At 42.0% G+C, this 17,431-nt stretch overlaps 1 protein-coding gene across 1 annotated transcript in view; it reads right to left on the bottom strand.

Moving 5' to 3' along the window:
• ARHGEF4 (Rho guanine nucleotide exchange factor 4) overlaps positions 1 to 17,431 on the bottom strand; it is a 119,807-nt gene that overhangs the window by 10,066 nt on the left and 92,310 nt on the right. The window contains 3 exon segments of the mRNA XM_075268905.1: positions 229 to 408; positions 1,270 to 1,461; positions 2,640 to 2,819. Coding sequence (XP_075125006.1) covers positions 229 to 408; positions 1,270 to 1,461; positions 2,640 to 2,819 — 552 coding nt within the window.

Consider the following 17,431-nt stretch of genomic DNA (forward strand, 5'->3'; position numbering starts at 1 on the left):
AGATCCCTAGTCAGCTTGAACAATAATTCCTTATATGTCCCCACTTTGGCCAGAATAGATTGGTGGTAAAAAGACAAGAAAAACAGTCAGCCATTTATGAGAGAGTCAGGGCTGAAGTTGGAGCTGGAGGGTTGAAAAATTAGAGGAGTTGACAGTCTGGGTTCCCAATGCCACAGCCCAGACTCCAATAACAACAATAATGGGTCAATAATATAGAATATGACTTACATATTGAAGGAAGCAGGAGCCAATCTCGCTCAGATGAGGGGCGTCTTTGATGATTCTCTTTTCTAATGTTTTCAGGAATTTCTTTTGGAATTTATAGATGTCCTCGATGTTCCCAAAAATCGTCCAAAGCTGTTCATCCGTGAACATGTCAGCTCTTTTACGACACTGCTTGATGTAACCCTTAAGACACATAAGAAGTGAGTAAATAATAGTTCAGTAAGAGCAAGCGTCCCAAGAATTAGAGAAACCATCAAACTGGGATGATGGTTGTTTCTATGATTATAATATGTTAAAAACAGACCTTATATATTGTTTAGTGTACCCCTTTTCTAGTATAATGTATAATATAGCAGTGCATGTCTACCTGCAGGACCTGGCCATCTTTGAATCGGCCATGTACGGTAATAATGGTGGATCCACTAGTCCTCCTGTATTAGCCAGAGAGGAAGGCTTGTATTGAGCTTGGTTTTAGTATAAAACTTTTTAATGTATTTATTTAGTTTGCTTGTATAGTGCTTGATATTCCATAGTGCTTTATAGGCATTGTCAGTCACTGTCCCATATAGGGCTCACAATCTACATTCCCTATCAGTATGACTTTGGCGTGTGGGAAGAAACCAGAAAACCCGGAGGAAACCCATGCAAAGACTGGGAGAGCATAGAAACTCATTACAGATGTTGTCCTTGGTCAGATTCGAACCCAGGACTCCTCTGCACAATACCACAAAGACTGTAACATTTCATGTTCTAGCTCCTCTTATCAGAATATATAACTTTATTCGAAACTCCTTTTGTTTCACAAAGGAGCATTTTTGGGTCAATGACATTTCTGATCACAGACTGTACTGTAATATGGAAGCTCTTTGCTGCATATAGTGGTGGAAAGTGGTATTGCAAATAGAAATTCTTTACTGTTTTTAACTTTACTTGAGTCCGAACTCTTCAAATAATGGCTTTGCGTTTCCCACAGACAGGTCCATTTATATCGCTTTACCTCAAATATTTTTGACTCTAGATAAGTAAATGGATTGTACTCTTTACCTCACATATGTCCTTCAGATGCTTGATGTAATCCTTCTCTGTATTCAAGATCTCATTTATGACATTTGTCCTCATTTGATCCTTGTTAGTTTGTCCAAAAACATGACGTCTTAAGAGATTCTTGGCATCTTGGTCTTTGTCTCCAGGCCTACTGGTATAGTCTTCTAAAGGCTCATCCTGGTTCACACGAAGCTGTATGGATGCAAGAGCTTGGTAGTAAATGTAATCCGGGCATAAACATTATTGCCAAACCATAATTATTATCACCGTACGTACCGTACCATACCATACAGACTATGTAATGTAGTAATGTACTACCCATGGACACAGTGAGACATCTGGTCACTAGGGGGTGTCTTACACCAAAGTTTGCTTTGTTGCCTTCACGTTGGACACAACAGACTGATCAAATAAAAAACTGCAAATATGGCTGTGAAATAGAGCATGGCTAATGCTAACCTCACCCTTATCCCTCAGACTATGCATGACATTCATTCAGAAGCTTCGACGTGAGTCACTCATAAACTCAATGGCTGGAAATCTGACCCACAATAAGGGTTGTACTAAACTACTAGAGGACCAGAAGATTCTCCACTGGGCCCAGGATCCATCAGTGGACAAGCCCATCGAAAGCTGACCACATCACTTACTACTGTTTAGTACTTTTTTGGTTTATTAGGGGATGTGATGTCGTGCAATTTTTATTGTGTACTTAAGATATCTCAGAAGGAGATATCAAAATATATAGGAGAAGCAACAAGAGATTGACCCTGTGTATACTATAGTCTGAGGAACAATTATAGGGTAACCTTTATGTATAGGGCAGACAGATGGACATTAGTTCAATAGATCTAGATGACTTTATCCTACAGTGCGTAGTAGCCCACTCTACTGATGGTTCCCTATAAGATGGAAGCAATAATGGGTAAAATCTAGAGATGAGCGAGTACTGTTCGGATCAGCCAATCTGAACAGCACTCACGCATTGAAATGAATGGACGTAGCCGGCACGCGGGGGGTTAAGCGGCCGGCCGGCGTCAAAGCGGAAGTACCAGGTGTATCCATTCATTTCAATGCGTGCGTGCTGTTCGGATCGGCTGATCCGAACAGTACTCGCTCATCTCTAGTAAAATCATTAGAAATTAGAACATTTCTCCAAACTCAAGTAGTCTGCGGTACATGTGCTCAATGACCCCGTTCATACTGCACTTCACTTATAGTGTGCTGGTCCCTGCTCTAATCTGCTGAGCATCTTGTACTGGGCATTGGTGACCGTCATATATAGGTAGTATAGAGTAAATGACCCAGGACTGAACTTTATGTGGTTTTATAGTGGTTATAGTTACATTTCCATCACTCTTGATACTCACTCTTACAAAACTTGCTGGAAACCATCCTTCACTGTCCATGATGCGGCCCCACCACCACTCTTTGTTGGTAGCATCCATTACTTCAATGACACTGCCAGCCTTGAAGCCCAGTTCTTGATCGTCCATAGTGACATGATCCCACAGAGCTTCTGCGTACACCACACTGCCATCACTTATCAGCTGTGGAGAAATATATTCACTCAATGTAGGTCAACATAAAACTTTCACTTCCATTATTTTATATTATGAGGTGGTCTTTTTTGCAAGTAGGAGTAACCACACACATTAGATGAATGGTGGCTGAGCCGTGAATTGAGAGTCCATCTGATGTTTATTGGGCTAGCCCTACTTTCTTCTACATGGAAGATGTTGGCAGATGCCCCTGTTGAGAATACATGCAAGCTTGGAAAGCATCCCTATGTATGGGGAGGGGGGTTGGGAGGAATAGCTGTTGACCAAACAAGCAAATTATCTTGGGCGCATTCACATCATGTTTTTGACATCTTTCAGCACATACAAAAAATGGGTGCAAATTGATGTCCATCTGTTTACATAGAGAGCAGTGTAAACAAATGGGATCTTTTTCTTTCCTTTTTTTTTTTTGGATGGACACAAAAAAAAAAAAAAAAATCAGAGCAGCAGGAAAACCCGTGGTGGTAACAAATCCTAGAATTCCCGCACTGCTTTTCACCGTTTTTCTCTGCAGATTTTCTGCGTGAATTACATCTATATGGAAACCGCCTGTGTTTCCGTAGGTATATTTGACATCCTGCGATTTCCTAAACTGCAAAGGGTATTTATTTGCAAACTGGGGATGGGATTCACTAGAATCCCATCCACTTTGCTGTGACTGTAAAATGCCGTGATTTTTGCAGCGCTGTTTCCACCGTGGCCAAACCACAGCGTTTATGTTACTTGGGGCCCCAGCCTGAATTGGATTTATTAAACAGATGTAAAAACCAAGAAGTGAGTGAACCCTACAGTGTAAAGTCTTATCCTAAGGGATGTTGTAGACACTATCATAGTAAGTGAATCATGCAGAGAGGTCCTCACAACACACTGTCCAGGATATTAACCAAGTATTAGGACATTTGTCTAATCAATGCTGTGTCTAGATAAATGATATAGATTATATATGGCAATTAAATACTTAAAATAGATAATCCACTGCCGATCCCTCTTTAGCTCAACGTCTTTTATCTGGCGGACAGTCAGGATGCTCCTATACGTGTTTGATTTGGCTAAAATTTAGATAGCTGATAGGAAATGTGCTGCCAGAAATCCCATGCATGCGCTGTAGTGAGGAGTGCTACGCACTACGCAGCGAAGAATAAGAAGAGAAGGATTTCTTCACATGAAGGGGTGTGTAGAGGCCAGAGGAGGCGCAATACTGGATATGATGCTGCTGTGCTCAGAGCAAAGGGAAAATGTTCCCTGTACTCTGTGCACAGAATTAGCATATAAGAATAAAGTCTGTATTTCAAAAGCAGTGTCGGATAAAAGCTAAAGAAAGGTAGGGCTAGAATAGCCTAAAGGTAGGGCTAGAATAGCCTTTCTAAAGTCTATTCCAACATGTCATTAAGCAAATTCGCCTAACTCTAATGATAGAATCCCTTTAACCCCTTCCCGACATCTGCCATATTAGGAGCAAAAAGATTTTACACAGCAGATTTGCAAGAAGAATTATATTTTACTTGAGTTTTCTTCTGAAGGTGTTTTTGTGACTACAATTTTTTACCCCTCACCCTGAAATCAACAACAAATAGCAAATGTCACCAAATGTTCTATTGTTGGAAGCTGAATGTTATGTCATAATGATAGGATTATACCACGTACATTCTCCTGTAATACAGAGCAGGTGTTTTGTGTTACTCAGTCAATAGATGTGATGACTGACGTACCATGCTCTACTTCCATGCTGCATGCCTGCTATTGTATTATGATGGATGACTTCTCGGTTTCCCATAGACTGGATCATGAGCCACCAGTTTTAGATTCACTACCCTCTCGAATAAGAATCATAAGAAGTTACTATTAAAGAAACATTTTATTCGGACTGTTGAAAATAGATTATAGCTTCAACGTGTAGGTGAAGTCTCTGTCTTCTAGGCTTTATTATCCACTGGAGGACCCTACCGCATGTTGCACCACCAATATTTCTTGAGTGTATCACCATTGCTACTTTACTCTACTGTATTATCTACTGGATACCCCTAGGTCTTCTCGGATCATTCTGGGAACAGAAACCTCTTAATATACATGAGTGTCTAGAAGTTAAAAACGGCCACTAAGTACAGTTATACAGCAGGGGTGCTGGGGATGGTTATACAGAACAGATGCACTGACAGTGAAGACAAATATGTTATCAACAAAGGAGTTTTCCAGACTGATATCATATCATTATCAGGTCAGTGTTGGTCTGACACTCAACACTCCTACCAATGAGCTGTTTGAAGAGATCAGACAGTCTCTACAGTCTCTCTATTACTTGTCAAGCACAGCGCTGTCCATTGTATAGTGGCTGGGCTTGGTATTGCAGCTCAGCCCATTCACTTGAATGGAATTGAGTTTGCAAACAAAACATGTTGATCAAACAACATGACGAGACAAGGCCTGTGAAAGCGGTTCTCACTATTCTCACTAGAGCTCTGCTGCCTCTTCAGAGAGTTGATCTATCTGGGTCCCAGTGTTGGATTCTGCCTAATCTAATATTGAGGAGTCCTATAAGGTTAGCCTGTAAAGGGGATTTCCTACATAACATATTATGGCATATTAGGACATGCAATCACTTATTGACTAATCTGATTGCTGAAGCCCTGACAATCCTTAGAATGAAGGGTCAGTGGCACTAGATGAAGGAGATATCTGACATTTGCAAAAAAAAAAAAAAGGTACAGTAGCAAATGTACTAAAATAACAAAAAAAAACCTATCCACACTTACTCAATTCTCTAGTGACCCAATGTAGAAGCTCTGGTGTTCCCCCGGTCTTTGTTTATTGGCAGCCAGCGTTTAACTACAGTCCATCAGTGGCTCAACAATAGCATGGTGCATAGGGCAAGTAACTACATTGTGGTGTAAACGCTCAGTCTGTACTCAAGACATTACATGTACTGGACGGGTGTGTCTCTTAGAGCAATAATCTGTCTTACAACCATGCGCTGTCCCAAGCAGCCCTTGTACAGTTTCTTAGGCAGGTAGGCAGCAGGCTACCAAATATATCGGCATATCAATCACTATAAAAGTGTTAAATACGATATTTCTCAATACTGCTACTTGGTGTTAGTAGTCTACAGATCTGATGCCTTTGACTATATTAAAGGTTAATAACTTTAGTAAGAGAATATACATATGTGGGAGAACAGTATCCGCATGCATTACAATGTATAATACTACAAAGCAAGATTTTATCATTTGTAACATAAGACAAGGGGTTCAAAAGCGCCAGAGAAAAACCACAAATACAATGATTCCCTAGGGGGTGTATATAACACCACATAGGCAATAATTCTCTAAAGGGATAGGTATGGGAATATTTTTTTGGAGGGGAGCTATGATGCAAAGGACAGGAGGGGGGCCATAAAGATACCCACATGAAATCAGCTAACTCTCATCCCTAAGAATTCATGCGGGGAAGGGAGGAGGTTTGGGACTATCTAATGGAGAAAACTCAAATGAAGTATGCAAAGAACAACTGTTCATTCAGACCTCACGGATTAACCGTGTCCAGTTCAAATATCCATTTGGTCTCCCTTTGTAATACCCTGTTATCCCAATCTACCCCCTTGGGTTGGGAGTAGGGTTGAGCCGATCTTGAGATTTCAGGATCGATTTTAAAATCCGATTTCCGATCATTTTCCAGCCGATCCCGAAATTTGCTCGATCGCCGATCAGGATCCGATCTTTTCCAATCCCAATTGCTCAATCCTAGACCTTGACAATCCCCATAAATTTGATCACATTGTGGTTCCCCCCATGTATTTTGTTAATGTGTTTCACAATGGGGATATTTCTCCTCTGGGCAATGTCCCTCAAGTGGTTCCCTCAACTGTCTCCTAAACTCCCGTCTCAGTTTTCCTATGTATTCTTTCCCCACTTGCAGGTCATTTTGTATATAATCCCAGTACTCTTGAAGTTCATGAACTACTTTACGTCACAAGTTTTTCCTGTCATTTTTTAGGTAAAGTATTGACCATGCTGAATAAGCAGACAGCCTATGCAGCCACTATATCTATAGCATCCCAAAACACAGTTTGGAGGAGCGTGCACCGAACACTGGTTTAGGTTCATTTACTGACATAAAAAATAGAAGCCCACGAATACCTCCTCGGGGAGACAATTCCTGAATTGATGTATTTCTGGACCTAGTGTCCAAGGACATAAATTACCTAAAAATTAAATACTTGCGTTACAATTATCCCAAGGCAGACATGAGTGCTTTGGAGAGCCTTGAGCTCTTGCTAATGGTATTAACCTTTAATATAGTCACAGGCATCATATCTGTAGCGTACGAACACTAAGTAGCATTATTGACAAATATCATATTTAACACTTTTATAGTCCTTGATATGCCTGTAGATATATTTAATAGCCTGCTGCCTACCTGCCTAAGAAACTGTACGATGGCTGGTTGGGACAGCTCATGGTTATAAGACAGATTATTGCTCTAATCAGCTGCCCAGTACATGTAATGTCTTGTGTAGAGACTGAGCACTGTCCCTACAATGTAGTTACTTGCCACGGCCTAGAGCGCGCAAGTTTTGTTCTGCCCCTCTGCTTACATGTGACATGGATGGGTCTGCCCCAGCAATGATGTCATGGAAGGGCAGAGCCAATGAACTCCATATTAAACATAGAAACAAGTTGCGCCGCACATGTAACATGTCCCATCACTGTGAGGATCGTAAACTTTCCTCCATCTAGGGTTGAGCATACATTTGGGACACTAGATGTCCATTTGCTTTCACTCTCCACTGAGACTTTGGCAACAAGTGTTGCTTCTTTTCGCCAATGTGAGGATAGAAATCACCCCTAAACTATACATTGATCTGGGTTATTTCAGTGAGCACTTAGTTGGTCTTTGGTTTTTCACTCCTAGATCCCCTGAAGAGTGCCATCCTCCTGGTGTGAGGGAGACATGAAACGTGTCAGTAGGGTTTGTTAGATGATTAGGGTGACTACATGGAAAATTTGGAGCTATCTTTGTATGGACAGGAGTTACTAGCCTGGTCATAGGGAATACAGAGGATTAGACCACCAGTCCTTTCCACTAACCCAAGGTGATGACTTATACTAAGGTTTGGCTAAAACTTCTTACCCTTCTCCTCCATGTATAAAGATCACCAGTAAGAGTGTTCTGATTTTATTTGACCACACAAAAAGCTGTAAGATATAATTCACATTATTATGCTAAGCTATTTCTTTGGGGCCATTCTAATCTTTTAACTGTTTTAGTAAAAGTTATGTTTTGTATTTATGATTCTTTGCTAAATAATGATATAATGATATAGTATACATATATATGATATGTATAAGGATCACTAGTGGCACATTACTGTAGCCACTTTCTTCTATTCTTTTATAAGACACAATATATAATAATCGTAAATTAGAATAATCTAGAATGCAAAAAACCTCTTAGATTATATCTTCATGGTGCATCCAGCCAGGCAGATCGGGATGCATGTTTAATGTTCGTTTCCATGTTGTTGAAAATGCTGGAAATCTGTAGTAGATGTTCTTGTTATCATAAATTTTTTGTATCATCACAATCCGGTGGAAGTGTAAGGGGGCATTCACACGGAGTAACGCCGGGCGTGTATCACAGCCGTACACGTCGGCGTTACGGCAGACTGCCGAACACTTCCCATTCACTTCAATGGGAGAGCTCGTAACAGCGGTGTTTACGAGCGCTCCCATTGAAGCGAATGGGAAGTGTTCGGCAGTCTGCCGTAACGCCGACGTGTACGGCTGTGATACATGCCCGGCGTTACTCCGTGTGAATGCCACGTTGGTGTTGCATTTTTACTCAAATGTCTTCACATTCCAGCAGCACAAAATTGCACTCAAGAATATTGATGGCTGGGCCTCTACTGCTGTTCTGTTGCTGTTCCTTCTTAGGGCTAGTTCACACGTGAGTATAAGGGGAGGTTTTTGACAGCGGATTTCGCGTCCAAAACCTCCCCTTATAATGGTGGTCTATGGAGACCGCCGGGCTTCTGTTCTCCGCTAGCGGTGAGCTGCTGCTAGCGGAGAAAAGAAAGGACATGTCCTTTCTTCAGGCGGAAGCCGCGCAGGTTAAGCTGCGACAGCGATGGTCGCGGCGGGCGGGTTTTGACAAGAGAGAGACGCGGCTCGCCGCGGCTCTCTCTGTGTCAAAACCCGCGCGGGCAGTTCACGTGTGAACTAGCCCATAGACATTTCGGGCTCCACCACTTTCTGTGTGTACTTGAATCTCTGATGGACCATGCTTCCTTCACCTGGATGGTGCAGTATGTCTCTAAGAGACAATTCTACTCCTCTATTCTTTCTGTTCCTCCTCCAAATCCTCTTCTTCCTCCACACTGATTTTATCATGATTGAAGGAGTTTTGGAAAGTTCTTAATCCAATGATGGTTTGTGTTCTCCTGTTAATACTCTTTCTGAGGCATTTAGGAATCCACCATTTTCTTTGTGACATAACAGAATTCATACTTTGCCATGGTTCCTTCCTACGGGGCCCTAATGGGGTATCCATGCTCTCATAGATGTCCTCTCTTACTTTGTCTTGTTCAACATCCATATCGCTAATATATTTTATCACTATTATGGTGTTCTCAAACCACTGATGTTCTCTTCATTGTCCTCTATTCCTTATCCATCTTATCTTCCTCCTCTTCAAGTATAGTCTCAAGATTGGGCCATCGTCAGACCTCCCCAAATAGGGAAGGCTTGAATGCTGGCTCTGCATCCTTCATCATCTGTTTCCATATTTTGTCAGGGACCTCCTTAACCTTCCTCTTGTGTTAGGGTCGTGACCGACCCGTTTTAGTTTTTAAATGCATACAAATTCTACATACATTTGTTTATTGCATTAAGACTTTTTGACTTTTCCTGAAACTTATTTTTAAACAAAATACAATAAAATAAAACTATTTTACTAAATTGTAAAATGCTCTTATTAAAATTATAACATTTGTGTTGTTGGGGTCGTTTTTGACCCAGGTTTAATATAAGAGTAAAAAAACAATAATAAGTCCCAAAACTGAACTCATAAACACAATATAAACCAACAGCCCACAGCCAGCTCTACCTCCAACAACTTGAGTTAGGGACATGTCCAGGCATGTATGGCCAAATCAGCTTACACTTGGTACTTTGCAGAGTATACATCTTCAGTTTACACCATGCAACAATGAGGAGAAGATTAGATGCAAGCCAAATTCTGGATTATATCTGGGATGATAATGAATCAGAGGACACACAGCAGAAAACTGATACAGATGAACAGGTTCCTGGGGAGGAAGATGATGTGGAGTATCAACCGGAAGACACAGACCATTCTGATCAGTCTGATGAGGTGCTGAAGCTGCTCCCGCTGAAAGATTCAAATCCAAAAGTGGCAAGATCAGTTGGAGCTCAGTACCTCCAGATGTACATGGCAGGGCAGACGCTGCAAATGTCATAAAAATGACCCCTGGGATTATAAGGTTTGCTGTGACAAGAGTAAGTGACATCAAGACATGTTTTGATCTGTTTATGCCATTGTCAATAAAAAAAACGTCATTATTGCTATGACAAACCTTGAAGGAAAAAAAGTCCATGGCAACATGTGGAATGACCTTCATGATGATGACCTGGATGCCTACATTGGTGTTCTTCTCCTTGCTGGAGTGTACAAATCCTGCAATGAGGCCACTGATAGTCTCTAGGATGCATCGAAAGGAAGAGTGGACAACCTGGACAAGCTGACTGCCACCTACACTTGCCAGCGAGTGACTAGGAGATGGCCAATGGTTGTATTTTCAAACATCCTTGATGTGGCAGCATACAATGCATTTGTGTTGTGGACCCACATTCACCAAGGATGGAATTCAAAGAAAAAAAAAACTAACAAAGGATGTTTCTTGAGGTACTAGGAAGATCCCTTGTCAAGGCGCACATTGACCAAAGGGAATGAGTGCCCCGAGACCCAGCCGCTGCAGCCTTGGTCCGACAACTCCAGAGCTCAACAAGTGCTTCGCCCACACCCACAGCAACACAAAGAGCATCATCACCAGCATCCTCCTCAACTAGCCCTGCCTCAACATCAACCACAACAGCCACAACCCCAGTGAGACCACCTGATTCTAAAAGAAAGAGGTGTCAGGACTGCCCTAGCAATAAGGACAGAAAGAAAAACACATCATGCTTTGCCTGCAAAAAAATACCTTTGCAAAGGACACACAAAATGTATCACTTTTTGCCACATATGCATCTAAATACTAATGCATCTAAAAACTAGTACTTGATTTCTGTTGATTTGATTTGCTTGATTGATTGTTGTTTGTTTGTTTGACCTACAAAAGCTACTTTTTATTATTATTGCTATTAATGTTAATATAATTTTCATCTTTTATTTGTATTAAAGTTCTATTAAAAAAAAAAAAAATCTGTTTTTTGCCTTTTTCATAAAGTAGTTAGATATGGGTCAAAACTGACCCGTAACACCATAGATGTTACTAAAGTTAATAATATAAAATATATATATATGTATATTTTTTTTACATTTAAGAAATGTGTTCTAAAACCCTTCAGTAATAGTCAGATGATATAACAAACTTTTTTAAGTTTATATTATTCTCTTGAGGTTCATTTGACAATATTTTTATATTGAAAATGAAGGGTATGCTCTCAAATGAAAGGCCCAGGGGGCCACACCAAAAATATTAGGCTGCATTCACACGGAGTAAACGCTGGCGTTTTTTGTGTGTTTTTTGCACATAGCGCCGCGTTTACGCCGCGTAGCGTCGCGTTAACGCCGTGTATACGCCGCGTTAACGCCGCGCTATTTAGCGGTGGCGTTGCCCGGCGTTAACGCGGCGTATACGCGGCGTTAACGCGACGCTACGCGGCGTAAACGCGGCGCTATGTGCAAAAAACACACAAAAAACGCCAGCGTTTACTCCGTGTGAATGCAGCCTTAAAATCAATCCTTCCATGGATGAGAAACCCTAACAAGGTAACTAAGAGGTAAGAAACAAATTGGATCATAAATAACTGTTTTTAGGGTATCCTAGGGATGATTTAAGACACGGGTCAAAACCGACCCGTTAACATAAGGGAGAGTAACAGAAAGTTAACACAATACAAGGGTTAATCTCCTCCATACTCTTTATTCAACACTGCATACCCTCCACCATCCAACCGTCAAGGAACTGTCAGGGACCCCTTATAAAACATCCGTGATGTTATAATGTTCTACCAGAGCTGATAATCAGAAATATTTAGTAAGATGTGCAGATTTTTTCCTTTGAACATTTTATCTTTATTAACTACTAGCTTTTACCCGCGACTTCGTCTGCAGTGATTTGAGAATTGGGCGGACACAAATGTGTGAAACTGTGAGAGTACTTTAAAAATCTGGCTGGGATAGCAAATGTGATATTTTAGATTGTGTATGTAGTAATACAGACAATTTGTTGTTATTTAGAGAGAAAGTTTTTTTTTAATTTCAGCTGGTATATGGTAAAGTTGCAATGTACATACTGTATTCGGGAGCGAGGTATTTTAATTTAATATACTTCTATGGTAACTAATATGTATATGTATCAGCCCCGGGGGGTGTTTTTATAGTTGGTGGGAACCTGCAATCATTTGATTGCAAGTGCCCATAGACGGCAATCCAAGTGTATTGCCGTCTATGGGAGATTGCAGCCATTAGCGTCGGGCCTCTGCGTGTAGCGGAGAGCCAGTTGCTATGGTGACCGCTCTGCAACAAAGCAGTTGGCTGTACTTTTACATTCCCGGAGGATGTTGTGGAGGGTCGGGCCGCAGCATCGCTCCACTCCTGCCGCTGCAGGAAGCCCGCAGTGGCAGGAAGGTTGCGAATGTGCTCCTCTACCCCTTGTCCCACCGTATACCCGGCGTATAAGACGACCCCCAAGTTTTCTGAAAAGTTTTGGGGGGGGGAGTAGTGTATGCCGGAACATGCAGTGAGGTTGTATGTGGTAGTGGCTGGAGGAGCAACTGAGGAACAGGGCACTGCAAGACCCTTGGCAGATAGCAGCTAATGTAATGTTCCGGCTGGCCGCCCGGCTGTGTTATATGGCTGGGGCAGAGGACACAGGACAAAGAGCAGGGCAGCTTATATATGGAGCAGCTGTCCGTAGAAGAATGTGTGCTGCGAATTTACCGCTGAGCGTGGAGATCGTGGAAAACAGGAGGATCGTGGAAAAAGCAAGCCGGTGAGGGTAAATTCGAGGGTCGGGGATGACTGTGGAATGCCAGGGTGCAGCCCAGGCTGTGTGTGCGCTGTAGTGACGTGTACGCAGGAAGTGTGTATGCAGCCTCCTTAGTGCAGTGTAGTTTGTCTCACTGCCCAAGCAGTGTCGCGCTGATGTTCAGCAAACATGGCGGTCCTGGAGCATCGGCTTTGGTAGGCTGCTGAGGTATATTACCGTAACGTTGCTGTGTAAGGTCAGCAAATACATGTAAATGTCATTGAGTGGGGTTAGGGCTACCCTTGAGGCGACAATAAGGAGTGTGCAGGTAGTTTGTGGCTGGAAATGTGAGGAAGTGTGTGTGATTCTCCAGCTGGGGTTGGTAGTCCTGCTTTTGTGACTCTCCTGGCAAGAAAGCATGTTGTTTTGCGGCATCAAAAGTAGCCTATGTTTCATTCCCAAGTGAAAACTATGTTTGTGGAAAATTTCATGCAAATCCGTCCAGGCGTTTTAGCGTGATTGAGGAACAAACATCCAAACTCACAAACATCCAAACACACAAACTTTCATTAATAATATTAGTAGGATCAACATAAAACCACAGCATATCAGTTCCATAATAAGGAATGAAAATAATGACATGTGCCCGCGACTTCGTCTGTGGGTTGGCGTTGGCGCTGTGCCGCTTATATTTAGGCATTCCTGTTTGGTTAGGAGTCACCGTCTGGCCCCACGTTCACCGGTGCGCCCTGACCTAATTTATCCCTCACCTGTCCCTGCAGCCTCCCCCCCTCTCCTTTCTTCCCCCGCGATCATACGCCTTCCCTATTCTGCATTCCCGGTCCCCCTCTCTATCTGACGCCCCTGGTCCCCCCCCCCCCCCCCAGGGCACCCCCTGTGGAACCCCCTTCCCTGCACCCTCTCCCACAGCGCACCAGCACTGCTTTCCCTCCCGCGGCCCTCCAGCTCTCCCTCTCCTGGCCCCCCATAAAGTATAATGACCCATTATTGCCGCCACACAGTATAACTGTCATTAGTGCCCATCACACAGTATCATACCCTATTAGTGTCCCCACACAATATAATACCCCACTAGTGCCCAGCACAGAATGTAATACCCCATTAGTGCTCATCACACAGTATAATTCTCCATTATTGCATCCTTTAGTATATTACCCAATTTGTCCCTGCTACGCAGTATAATGCCTCATGAGTGTTTCCATATAGTATAAAGGCCCATTTGCGCCCACCACACATTGTAATGCCCTATTTGTGCCCACCAAATGGTATAATGCCCCATTATTGCCCCATACAGTATAATGCTCCCTTAGTGCCTGCAAACTGTATTATGCCCCATTTGTGTATGTGCTCCTTGTAAGCAGCAGAAGCAGCCTGTGGCTAATAACCCCCTTTATCTTTCCTACCAGTTAGTGACATTGACCACACTACTCCATTTGTACATCAGGGAAGGTTAAATTAACATGAAATATATTTTCCTAATGTTTCTTGCCAAAACTCAGGGTGTGTCTTATAGTCAGATGCGTCTTATCATCCAAAAATATAGCATACTATTATTATAATTATTATTATAAAATGATTATGTTGAAATTGATACCCTGTGGTTGAGTGAATAGTTGAGTGAATAGAGATGAGCGAATAGTATTCGAAACTAGAGTTTGGAATACCTCGCTCCCATAGGAATGCATGGGAGCAGCCGTACAGCAAGGGGTTAAGCATCGGCCACTTAACCTCTTGCTGTACGGCTGCTCTCATGCATTCCTATGGGAGCGAGGTATTCGAAACTCTAGTTCGAATACTATTCGCTCATCTTTAATAGTGAACTTTATGGGTGTATTGATTTTATTGTTACTTTTCATATGTGAGAGTTGACCCTGTAGCTAAAACTTTCCTACAACTTGACTTAGGATTTGAGCAAGGCCTTTATGTTCAATGTATGATTTCTTTGGTCCACGTGGTGCACAGACCTCTAGTCACAAGGTGAGCAGAAGTCTTTTTTTTATATAACACATAACACATAGTTATTTTCAGCTTCTCACCATAGATAGCAAATGTTATTTTCTGGTGTTTCTTCTGATCTGCTGATCCACACTACATCACAACCTAATCCCATTATGTTCATTTACACAGGAGGGGCTGGTGGTGACTTCTTCCTCATTTCCTTCACTCTCCTGCCAATCGATCCTTGAACATACCAGCTCCAGCTATGCAGGAATCCCAGAAGAAGAAGATAATATATCATTTCTTCGCATATCTATCTATCTATCTATCTATCTATCTATCTATCTATCTATCTATCTATCTATCCCTCCAAATACAAAACTTGCTGCAGCACTCTGTAAAGAGAGCCAAGACATATGTACGTAAAATGTATATAATGTGGAATATGCATTACTGCTATAGCTAATATCTATGCATATAAATTTGATGTTCTTGGTGTCCGTGTTTGATACAGTAAGAGTCCATCTGCCCATAAGGACTCAAATAGTAACCCCCTCCCCTTCCTCCCAGATCACTTCCTCAGGGATTGATGCTGCCCTTTCAGAGGAGCTGATTGGCTGATAGGAGTCACAAAGGGGAGGAGTTTACATGACTCCTTTCCAGGCCCTCAACAGAACTTCAAGAAGACTGAAGTTCCCCAGTTCATTGACTTTAGTGCATCAGTGTGGCATATAACCCTCCACGCATAACCAAACATTGCAAATATGTTACCTTACCAGCCTTCGTCACATATGTTGTATAATAATAGTACAAAAATCAGTTTAAAAAAGGATATTTATTTTATTTTTGAAAGTGCATCCCGAGCTACGTAACAAAAACGGCAAAAAATGAAAAGCAACATAAAACATACAATTTGGCACAGGAAAACGTACACATACTAGGCTAAACACTGGACTTCTACATGGTCTACACTCTTCTAAGATCACAGAAATTTCGTTAGTGCTCAGCGGGGCCTCCATGTGCTACACACAGCCCCAAATTTGAAGGCAATTTTGGTATTAAAATGATGCTAGAAAAAAACATTTTAATACAAGATCATTCGAGGCATCATATGGTATGTATCAAATTTGGCTTGCTTTGACTGTACCTCTGAGGGCATTGAGGGTAAATTAATACTGACTTTTCCATATCGATATAATACAAACTATGATCTGCGTGAAATCATACATCCACATAGATGTGTGATGAAACGTATGATAAAATGCCTTCTCTAGCATCAGTCTAAGAACAAATATACCGCTATCAACCTTGCTACAAAGAGCCCCAAATACTTGGTTTATATCCTCTGAGAACCTGACCTCCATGTGCTACCTAACACTATAAGCATCATGTTCCCAGTAATAAACTACGCAGACATAAGGCTTCTTGGCAGTAATCCCACACTAGATTACGCTTAATATTACTCACAAGATTTTCCTGACTGCATTTTCTCGGATACATATGAATATGGATGTGCGTAATACAAAGTGCACAGTGTAGAAATCAATGGAATAAAATACAGGTATTTCTCTTTGATTTGCTGGCATTGGACGTTCCATGGAATCCAGAAAAGGAGATTACAGAAGGAATGTGTTACCCATAGTCATGTGTCACCATGCATTACTGAAACAGAACATAGCAGTGTATCACAGTCACAATACAAGAACAAAGAGAGGATGACTGATAAGAAGGGCTCTCATCAAACATGGGTTCCTGTCCTCCATATGCATGTAATACCTGAAGAGAATCTATGGCTGACACTCCGTAACCCACCACAGCAAGGTCCAGAGAAGCATTTTGTAGTTAATCCAAGGCAAATATCTGGGAAAAATTGGTTGCAAGTAGCTGAATATTTTCAAAACCCTCATAATAAGGTATACTAGCATGTAAAAAAGGGACTCGGGTTCCCAGCAGTTATGTAATGAAGTCTCTCCATCTTGTGAATGGTACGTCTTCAAGGCACAAGTGTTGGCTGTAATTATTTGGGACCAGACACATCGTCAAGGTGACCAAGAGAGGTTTCTAGGAGTCAGACAATGGCAAGCCGGCCTCATGATTTGGAAACATCTTGTAAGACAATCCCAGGTCCCCGGTGGACTCACGAGAAGGCCAGCAGAAACATTAACACAACATTAATAAAGATGAGAAAGAGCAGGATGACAAAGACTACAATGCGTTGGGTTTCAGGGTTCATGTTGCAGCGAAGGATGGTATGAAGTGTGCTCCATTTCTGCCTGGCTCGATCGGATCCTCTTGCCATGTCTTGGCCTGAGCTGAGCAAGCGGTGCAGCTCTCAATGCCTCGTAGCCACAAACAAAAGGTCTGTGTTGCAGCTGTCAGCAGCAGGGATCTATGGGCTGTGCATAGTGTTCAGAGAGGCACGGTGCATGCAGCA

This window comes from Leptodactylus fuscus, chromosome 3, assembly GCF_031893055.1.
Source record: "Leptodactylus fuscus isolate aLepFus1 chromosome 3, aLepFus1.hap2, whole genome shotgun sequence".
Taxonomy (NCBI): Eukaryota; Metazoa; Chordata; class Amphibia; order Anura; family Leptodactylidae; genus Leptodactylus; species Leptodactylus fuscus.